The sequence below is a fragment of the Colossoma macropomum genome, unplaced genomic scaffold (assembly GCF_904425465.1).
Source record: "Colossoma macropomum unplaced genomic scaffold, Colossoma_macropomum, whole genome shotgun sequence".
In the NCBI taxonomy this organism is placed as follows: domain Eukaryota; kingdom Metazoa; phylum Chordata; class Actinopteri; order Characiformes; family Serrasalmidae; genus Colossoma; species Colossoma macropomum.
Genome location: NW_023494784.1, coordinates 14,582,979 through 14,593,856, shown reverse-complemented (window position 1 = coordinate 14,593,856; position 10,878 = coordinate 14,582,979). Strand labels below are relative to the sequence as shown.

The 10,878-nt window shown below is 38.1% G+C and overlaps 1 protein-coding gene across 2 annotated transcripts; it reads right to left on the bottom strand.

Annotated features, from left to right (window-relative positions):
• Positions 1–2,714: 2,714 nt before the first annotated feature.
• Positions 2,715–9,569, bottom strand: LOC118808663 (E3 ubiquitin-protein ligase TRIM7-like). Of its 2 annotated transcripts, none has more exons than XM_036571554.1 (11): positions 9,438–9,569; positions 8,261–8,379; positions 8,019–8,060; positions 7,707–7,805; positions 7,485–7,616; positions 7,257–7,376; positions 5,521–5,658; positions 5,310–5,361; positions 5,110–5,133; positions 4,995–5,021; positions 2,715–4,812 (listed from the first exon to the last, which is right to left on the bottom strand). In XM_036571554.1, the coding sequence occupies exons 1-11, from the start codon at positions 9,523–9,525 to the stop codon at positions 4,280–4,282; spliced, it is 1,374 nt and encodes a 457-aa protein (XP_036427447.1). In that variant the 5' UTR covers positions 9,526–9,569; the 3' UTR covers positions 2,715–4,279. The 2 variants fall into 2 exon arrangements, with proteins under 2 accessions (XP_036427447.1, XP_036427530.1); XM_036571637.1 differs by having other exon boundaries at positions 4,694–4,812; positions 5,300–5,361.
• Between the last annotated feature and the right edge of the window lie 1,309 nt (positions 9,570–10,878).

Genomic DNA, 10,878 nt, shown 5'->3' with positions numbered 1-10,878 from the left:
ATGTTACACACAAAGGAATTCCAAAGCATTCTATTGAATAGGTACAGAGCCTACTTTGCATACTCAGAGAAAACCACTTTCCATTAAATTTCATAGTCGGCATGCGCAATTATGATTTTTACTCTTTTGTAAACTAGAACCCTGGCATATAGATATCTAGCTAACAGTGTCTGGAGATTAAGCTTGTCAACTAGATCTTTAATCCTATAGGTTTGAATGGTAGTTTAAAGGCTTTACTGTGACATTTTTAGAAATGTCCCTTCACACATAACTAAGCCAAAGTGTGAATCAGACCAGAGTAATAAGACTCTTTGGCTGTCTTAACGTGGTAGCCTTTAAGCAGTAATGTCATCATTCCTGTATTAATGTATTTACATGCGGTAACCGAATTTGCTGCAAAAGCCTGTTCAGAGATTTATTTAGGTTTAAGAGACTCAAAACACAGTCTTCAAGTTTACTGATGACAACACAACTCCAGACCTCAAAATATTATCTAAATTCCATTCATCTCCATGTTCCATCTTGGGAATTCTTAGACAGGCCAATTCAAGGATACAATCATTTAAGCTTAAAAATAAACATTCATTAGATCAACTCAAGAATCTTTATGCTTCCACATTCGATATCAGAATATATTCTTCACAACATCAGAGTCAGGCTTGCATAATCAATAGTCTAGCTTAACATTAAGAACAATTACAAGGATTTACTGAAAAGTTACATTTATTAACATTATTTTATGGGTAATTTCATCTTATTAAACATTACAGCTTATGTTACAGAGACTACAGATTGAAACTTGTATTAAGACAAGATATGATGTCAGTCTTTGACAGAAACTAACCAAACACAATATATTGTCTATGCATTTGCTATCTACATTTTAAAATTATAAGATCATGAGTGATGTAAGCAACATCATAAGAGATACTGACAGGCACAGAGTTTTATGAACTTTTATACAGCCTGCACAACTTAGATCATTTACATGGTTAAATTGTGTATTTACCATTTTAGAATAGTTTTGCATCTTCCATCAGAAAAGGAACTATTACACCAGATGCATTACTGCAGCCTGCCACTTTCTGGTATTGCAACAACAGAGATGGACCAGAAAGTTGATGTTGGGCAATTCTTAATGGCCACTGAAAGCTTTCAGGAACAACTAACTATATTGCATATATTCACAAGTAAAATACACTATATGGTCAAAAGTATGTGACATCACTGTGACATCTATATGTGCCTGCTGGACATACCATTCCGAAAACATGGGCATTAATGTGAAACTGGCACTCCCCTTTAAGTGGGCCAGCTCTGTCCTGGGAAGCCCCCTAGACCCAGTGCAGACAGTGGGAGACAGGAGGATATTAGCCAGACTAGCATCCATGCTAGAGAACAACTCCCACCCCATGCATGAGACTCTGGCAGCACTGGGCAGCTCCTTCAGTGACAGGCTGCTTCACCCCAAGTGTGTGAAGGAGCGCTATCGCAGGTCCTTCCTTCCTGCTGCTGTTAGACTGTACAAGCAGCACTGCTCCCAGTGAACTCCCCTCTCCCCATTAGACCTCACACACCTACAGAGCATAAACTGTAGAATTCATCACTATTTCCTGTGTGCAATATAACCAATACTCAATATGTACAATATTTTTAAAATATATCTACAGTGTAAAGATTTTTTGCTTTTCTATTTATAATGTTTATATTGTTAACTCCTCACCTTTCCCATGTGTAATATAAATCAATACCTCACGTGCAATACTCCATCTGAATTTAGAGTAACGTATAATCACAGTGTAAATATTTTAGCTTTTATTTATTTATAATCCTTTATATTGTTAATCTTTGTGAAGGATAGAGTTTATATTTTTTATCTTATTTTTTACTTTTAGTGTTACATATAGGGGTGGGAATCTCGAGGCACCTCACGATTCGATTCGATGACGATTCAGAGGGCTGCGTTGCGAATATAAAATGATTATCGATGCATCTTGATGCATCTTTTTTTTTCTATACAGGATTTCTATTTCCCTACTGTCTGAGGCCTTGGTAGTTTTAAAGCAAAGTATTTGTAATGATCCATATTGAATTTACTTCAAATATCTTTTATTAATAAATCAAATGGAAGTGATGTGGCAAGTGAACTAGAAGGCTCTCTGTGTCAGTAAAATATCTCTGAGACGGGACGTGTGCAACATAGCGCAAAGCCCTGTTTCGCAACGACTGAGAATTGGCGTGTAGACTGCAGGTCACATAGCAACAATGCGTTATTCGCATTTATAAGCAGCGCAGTTGGTTTCCTAGCAAGTTAAATCTGCAATGAGAGACAGTCAAACACTAAATGGTTGCGAAGATGAAGTCACTTATCTTTCGAATTTTCCCGTTCCACCTTAAATGGTGCCGCTTTTACATTCGGCACCTCAGTCAGAATTTAAGGTGGAACGGGAAAATTCGAACTAGAAGCTGGAGAATGAGAAGCGACTTCAGCCTCGTAAGACAGTCGAACGCTGAGAGACATTTTACAATAAACTGCTCTAGTTTTGAGGAAAAGTTTTCCGGGCGGAGATGGGAGGAAAGCAGCTATTAAAGCTTAGAGCAGAGCAAAGTAAATCTGCGCTCTCATTTATATCGTTTGAGCCCATACTAGGACATTATCACATACTGAGACACTGGGCATTAAATGTTGTGGCTCCCAAGGTGGTTTGATTTTTGTTGAAAGGACAAAATGGCTCTTCTTATCATTTGGGTTGTGACTCCTGATCTAACCTGGCTTTTAGTGCAGAGGGAGCCGGTGTGCGGTGTGCCTATTCAGTCAAAAGAGCATTTGTAAGGTTAGGCACAGATGTTGGACAGGAAGGCCTGGCTCATAATCGATGTTCAAATTTATCCCAAACGTGTTTACTGGTGTTAAGGTCAGGGGTCTGGGCAGGCTACTGGAGTTCCTCCACACCAAACTAATCAAATCATGTCTTTATGGACCTCACTTTGTGCACATAGGCACAGTTGGAACATGCTGAAACAGGAAAGGGCCTTTCCGCAAACGTTTGCCGCAAAGTTGGAAGCATATAATTATCTAAACAGTCTTTGTATGATGTAGCATTAACATTACCCTTTACTGGAACTAATGAGCTGAGCCCAAACCCTGAAAAACATCCCTCCTCCACCAAACTGTACTACTGGCATTCTGGTACGCAGCATTCTCCTGGCATCTGCCAAACCCAGAATTGTTCATCAGACTGTCAGATAGTGAAGCACGATTAACCATTCCAGAGAACACGTCTCCACCACTCCACTGTCCAGTGTCCACCTGCTTTACACCACTCCAGCCAAAGCCTGGCATTGTGCATTGTGATCGTAGGCTTGTGTGAAGCTGCTTGGCCATAAAAACCCATTTTATGAAGCTCCCAATGCACAGTTCTTGTGCTGATGTTGCTTACAGAGGTAGTTTGGAACTCTGTAGTAAGTGATGCAACAGAGGATTTTTCACACTTTTTTTGTGCTTCAGCACTCGATGGCCTCACTTGATAAGTTTGTGTGGTCTACTGCTTCATGGCTAAGCTGTTGTTGCTCCTAGATGCTTCCACTGCACAGTAATTGCACTTAAAATTGACTGGAGCAGATCTAGCAGGGCAGAAATGTAATGTCACTGAGTCACAGAGCTCTTCATTATGATCCATTCTACTTCCAGTGTTTGACTATGGAGATTACAGCGCTACGTACTACATGCTACACTTCTGGTTGTTGCAGAGACTAAGTTACAAGCCTTCAGGTCTCTTCAAGTCTTGCAGGGGTCTTGGATACAGAAACTGGATTCAGGGTCCAGTGTTGAAGACTGTAGAAATTGAGTAACAAGACTTCTGACTAGTCTGAATGCTGAATAACAAGACTTTTGTTTGATCTAGGAGCCTCATGGTGTAGCTGAATACAGGATTACAGTTAAGATACAACAAAAACTGATTCTCACTGTTCAGCTGAACCCTGATAAATTAGGCCTGCTGCTGAAAAGCTGTGTGACTTTTTGCAGCAAACATAAGTATCTCCTTGAAATGACAGTGAAGTCAAACACAAAGTGAAAAAGTTTTAACAATTAAAATTCTAAGAGTAATTAGGAGCTCAACTGATGTTAGATTTATTGATGTGTCAGATTGGTAATGTTCTGAAAAGGTCAGAAAGGTGAGGTTAGAGAGGATGCATTTTGGAAAGAGAAGGCTGTTAACTCTACATTGAAAATGGTCAGTGTTTCACCTAGAAAGAAGGTGAAATCAAACGGCCAGACTTAAATAATCCTCAGTGCTCTGTCTGTCTCCACTGTGCCAAACAAAGGGTAAATTCTCTCAGACTTACTGAAGTTTGTTTTAAATGTGTAAATATGTCTCCTTCTCTCTGAGTCATAGAAAGAAACTCGGCCTTCCTCTATATCTAAATTTACTCCTATCTTAGAGAGAGCAATGTGATTGAGTTTGGTGACTGGATCAGTCAGAGCCATCAGAGAGCCGAGCTGCAGACGCAGAGTCCAAAACCCTACTGTTGTGTTCATTTTAACATAACCATGTCGTGGGGCAGACTCCTTCACTACACCTATTCTCCATTCATATTTCCCCCTCACATCAACTTCCCAATAACACCTGCCTGTTGTGTAGCCCTTTTTAGCCTGGACACACGTCCAGCCATCATACTTAGAATGTTTTCTTTGATATTCAGCCCAGGGATCAGGTGTGGATTCTTCGTGAGTCTTTGTTCTCACAAAGCGCCCATCCTTAGACACCATAAGATCAGGATTTGCTGTTTCTGGATCCAGAATAACTTCAGCTTTAAAAAAAAAAAGTAATCTGATGAACATATAAACATACAATAAGAGAATGTTTCAAAAAGAACAAGGAGCAGAGCGAAAGTAGCATATTATTGTCATAAAATATCTGCATTATTTAAATTCTGATGTACTTTTTTCATTTACTCATACAAATGCTTTGTAAGATGTCAAAATGCAATACCTGGATGTCTTGTGATGCAATTCCACACTGAAAAAGATGATTGAATGGGTAAATGAAACGGGCCAACAGTAAACAAACAACGAACTGAAGTAAAAATCAAGAAGAACAAACTCACCTGGAATAGGGATATACAAGCCCCCTGCAGAAATAAAACAATATTATTCCTTTTGAGAAGAATTTTGAATCTCATAAAACATGCTGAAGTTATCTACATCATAGAGAACATCCATATCATTATGAAATTTCAGAAATTGAGATGGTTTAAAAAAAAAATTGAGCTTTGCATATAAAGGAAAAAACAGCACCTTTTCTCACCTGCTTTCCTAAACACCTTTTCACTCCTAAACCACTGTTTAAGGATGGATTCCTAAGGTGAAATAAAAAGGTTATATGAGTACCCACAACATGCATTGACATAATTACTGTTCAAATGATCTAAATTCATCATGATGCACACACTTCATGATCATACTGCATATGTTGCTTACTGTTGTTTACAACCCACTAAACTCATGACTATATGTACCTCAGTCTTGTTTTTCTGAAGTAAAATCCTGATTATGAAGTCCATGATAGGTAGAATGTTGACCAGCTTCCCTTTCTTCCACTGTTTACAGAGATCCTGTAACACAGTTTTATACTCCTCTCCAAGTTTCACTGACTCCTAAAGAAACAGAAGTAGTGTGCAATAAATTCCACATTTAACATGTAAAATCTAACTCTCCAGTGTTTTTATTACTTAGAGATTTCTATATATCAAACATATAGTCTCCATAATGTGAATACACCCTTAACAGGAACACTGTGGTCTGATTAACTGAAAAAGAAACTGACTTGGAACTCGATTTTCTACATGCTATCTTTTGACCTTTCTTCTATCATGCACTGGAATTCAAACAATTCAGCAGACAGAAACCAATTCAAAGTCATCTAGCATAAAGAGCACAGGAAATTAAACACAGCAAAAGAACCAGCAAAAAGATGCAAAGTGCAGTTGCTTAAGGAGTCTGAAACGCAAAAGAAATGTAGGTTTTCAGTCTGCTTTTGCAAACTGAGTTTGTGAATACTTGACAGCTTCTGGGAGTTTATGCCAACTGACTGTAGTGTAGTGGCTGACCATGTTTAGTTCTGGTTCTAGGCACTGTTAACTGGCCAGATTCTTGTGGTCTAAGATGTCTAGTAGGGCTGTATTTTTTTTTATGTCAGCATGGTCCATTAAGTGATGTGTAGACCAGTAGGAATATTTTTAAATCTATTCTGTTGCTGAATGAAAGACATTTTTGTCTTGGCTAATATTTTGGCAGCAGCATTAAGACGCCAAGGCTTTTTACTTGTGTTGTACCATTTAGACATTGGAGCCAAGATGAACTCTAACCACAAGTCTTTCCTCACTGCAGCCAAATACAATCCCTTTTTGTTCTTGTTCAGATGGAGGAAAGTATGACGCATCCAGTTATCTAGTTATCAATGTATTTGCATGAAGAGTTAGGACCATAACTGTAAATTTGGATGTCATCTGCATAGCTGCATAGCTAGTTTTGTTTTCCTGCAGGATTCAGAGGAAGCATGTAAAAGAGGTGCGAGAATTGCAAGACAGGGCTGCTTCATTGGTAGGAGTACAGGGGTCGGGTGACAGGGCTGGTTCATTTGTAAGGGTATTGGGATGAGGAGACAGGGCTGGTTCATTGGTAAGGGTATAGGGGTCGGGTGACAGGGCTGGATCATTAGTAGGGATATTGGGATGAGGAGACAGGGCTGGTTCTTTGGTAGGGGTATGGGGATGAGGACACAGGGCTGGTTCATTGCTAAGGGTATAGGGGTGTGGTGACAGGGCTGGTTCACTGGTAGCTGTATAGGTGTGGGGAGCTAGGGCAGCACTCACAGACTACACCCACTTTTTTGTGAAAAACTGGGTGACATACTGTTTCCCCATCTTTTCTCTTTTCTGTTTTTCTTATTGTTTTTGGAAGCCAGATTTTTCTTTAGGAAGCTGAGACGTGACGATAGATTAATCATCCTCACAAATATACTTAAATAGAAATATACTCAAAATGCTCAAAAAAAAAATCCATGAAGATTTACTTTTGTATAAGTAACTGAGCAAATGTAAGAAGTTACTACCCACCTCGCCATTACTGTCCTTCCAGTGTCATATTCTTTTCAGCTATTTAACTAGAGCCAGTTGTGTGATTAGGATGTACTCAAGACATACCATTAGATAGAACACATTCGTAGACAGAGTGTGTTAATATAGTCACTAACCTTGCTTTTAAGTTTCCAGGTCCAGTCTGAAAGGATCATTTTCGCATCTTGTAATCTCTGTTCCTTGTCCAGGTTATGGGAATCTTCATCATCTTCTGTTGTCTTGAGCTCTGTCAGCACCTAGAGAATTAATGGATGAACATGATTTGAGTGACATTACATTACAAAATGAAAGCAACAGAACGCACTTGACTGCAAGACTTTTCATCACTTTAGTCTCTGCTTTACCTGTGTGGTTTCTTGTTTTCTCTTTTGCTGTTGGGAGTTCAGCTCATCAGCCCACTGCAGAACCAGAGTTTGGCTCTCTTCCTGATGAATTTTGTCATCTCTCACTTCAGACTGGATAAGCAGTTCTCTGAGCTGAAAATTTAGACATTTAAATATGTCAGTTTGCTATTTATTAATTTAATGTTTTCAGTTATGCTAAAAATAATGAACTATTGACAGTACCGGGACCAATCTGTCCAGTTCAGCTGCAAGCTCCCTCAGGATGCATTTGGACACCTCCATTGAGAAATCTGTTTGTTCTCTGTCATTGTTAGTATGCTTCTGAAGAATAGATGCATGGAAGAACAGAGCCATTCAAATGCACTCTACGGTGATTATCAGATTATGCATTAAAAACAGAAGGCCTGTTATTAATGAAAATGAATGAAAGTGTTAAGGACTAGCATTAGTCCAATGAAGAACAGTGTTAGGTAGTTAAGGATTTTGAAAAACTTGAAAGAACAAGTGTTATTACATTTTCTAAACCAGTCTTACCTTAATCTGTGCATGGAACTTTTTAAGGAGTCGGTCTTTCAGCTAGAACACAGAGAGATATAGAAAGGTTATGCATTGTACACACGACATTCAGTCAAAAGAGCAAAAAGATGCTCTAGAATGAGCTCTGAGTTTAGCAAAAGCCTGCATGGTGAACATGTATACTGTGTATTTTAGTGGGTGTGTTGTTATTCAAAAATTTTTCACTGCTCAAATTTCTGCCAGCTAAAATTGCTGATTACCTTCATTATTCCCAGTTTTGGTTTGATAAATGGCTGTGAGTTGTGAGCTGTTTTTGTTCCTGCTTTATGTGGATTTAACAGACTTCCAATACTGCAGCAAGGCCCAGTGATGTTGTCTTCTGTAGAAATGAAAACAAGAGGAGTTGGAAGAGATAAAAGCAGCATGATGACATTGTTCCAGATCAAAAGAACCCTGATAAAAGTGTTTCAAAAATGTGACTAATTGAAAAGTTCAGCCATAAACATTTGCTTGTTATCATTCTTTAAAATCACTGAGAAATCAACTCAGCTGACTGTATGTCTAGTTATACATAGTAACTACAGGTGAGACTCTTTTATGGCAGTATGGGAAAATAACCTGGTCAGGAAAAGTGCACCATAAAAGTCTGTGTTCTCTTTCTCTACATAAATACTGGGTTTAGTTCAATTTATTGGGTGATTTCCACACTGCTAGGTAGTACTTGCCACTGGGTTACTGTCTCACTTTCAGTTACAGTAGAAACAATGCAGATAATAGGGCTCCAACACTGCCACATTTAGCTCAGTTATAGCTATTTTTTTGCACTGAAAATGTGTTTATTGCAAGTATGTATGTATCATTTGTATTACCAAATGTTAAATGTGTAGATTTATACATCAAAGGTACTAACTTTGTAGTCTAAACATGACTAATCTGTTTAAATAATATTTTTACAGGTATTGCTGTAAGGAAGCATGAAAATAAGAACAACATTATGAAACTAAATGTGGACCGGAAAACTAACCATCTTGCTAGGCTCAGCTGTGTGGTTAAAAACGATGTTCCCCGTAATGTGTTCATTTTGATATACAATTTTGATTTTGATATATAATGTTGATTATATATATGATTTAATCAATTTATTCTACTACAATTCTGTTAGTCTACTGTAGTTCGTCTTGCGTACATTTTATGCTACAGTACGCACTGTTGCACAACACAAGCTTCCTCAAAACTCCTCTCACAAAGGAAATAAATAAATAAATAAAAAATAAAAAAGAAGCAGCAGTATCACAAAGCAAAAATGATGCATTACTATGCATTAATTACAGAGTATTAATCAATAATATTACATTAACATCAGTTCTTTGGTACTTTTTAACTTTATCAGTTCAAGAATAAAGACAACAACAGACTGCAGAGTAATTTATGATTTACCTTTTGTTGCCATTTTGTTCTGATGTGAATATTTCAAAGCCCATGCAGACGATGACTTTTTCAGGTTGTTAAATAGATCCATGCACATTAGGAATCAGCGACAAGAGCAACAAGACCAAGCTTGTTTTGAAATATAGCTTCAGTGGGAGTGGCCCTGTCGCCACAACCTGTCTCTTTTCAACAGTTTCATGTTTCACTTTCTACCAGCTTCAACATGTTTTACATACTACAAGAGAAGATAATTAGCTGCTTTAATTTAAAACATGCTTGTGAAACAAAATTATGTTAGCAGAGTTTTTTTGAGTTTACAGCACCAGCTGGGGGCAGGCACAACTCTAAAAAGCAGACACTGTATACAGACATCAGTAGCATTACAAACATGATTAAGGCTGCAATGCAGCATGAAAACCTCTCATCAGAATGAAAAAGGGGCAAAAAATCACACTGTAGTATTACTGAGGTATTACTGAGGGGAGCCTGCAGTCATATGGCGTCACTTCATTACAAAGACAACACCATCCAGTAATACCAAAACTCTAGTGATAAAAACATCTCAAAAACTTTTACTTCCATGTGTTGTTTGTTGTTTTGTTCATATATGCACTCTTGCCACACCTACTTTTGAATCCAGTGCCTTCCAGTTTTGCTCTAACAATAACATAGTGATATGATTATGGTCAGAATGAAATCTCAGGAGAATCAGGATGGCTTTTATCAAGCTAATTACTCAGTTCTTCACAGAGGAATAAACAAAACTTGGACTAACCATATCAGTCTCTGTGTTCATAAGCAATACAATTAACAGGGCATTGAAGCTCTTCAACCCAAACAAGAAAGTCCTTTGGCAAAATATCTCGAAGGATGTAAAGAAGTGCTAGGATGGTGATGTCACAAGGCCATTCTGTCAAACACACATTGATAAAAACATTACTAATCCTGAAGGAAACTGTAGGGTTACAGCAGCAATAAAAATAAAAAGGGGAGGGGGGGCAGTTCCAGTTTCATGTATTTTGACCATATTAACTGTTGTACTGTAAAAAAACTATGGTGGTACTAATTAAATAAATTTGTAAACCATGTCAAAAATTATATAGTAGACTTCCATGGTGAAGCTAAACTATTGAAAAAGAGACCTGTTGCTATAGTCAATTAGACAGACCCTGAACACACCCCTGGGCTAGATCCAAGTCTGAATAGACAGAAATAGCTGGTATCAACATATGTCAGTTTATGGATGGCTGAAAAAGTGATGCACTATTTGTTGATCACATGCTAGCCTACTTATTAATATTAAATTGTATGCCTATAAAACCTGTCAACTGGAAGTATGATTCAGTCCCATGACCCTGCTTTTAATCCCTGGGTTACCTCGTGTTTTGAAACGACATTTGTGGTGATCTGGCACTTGCTAGCTTTTGGTCGAGTTACACAGCAGTATTTC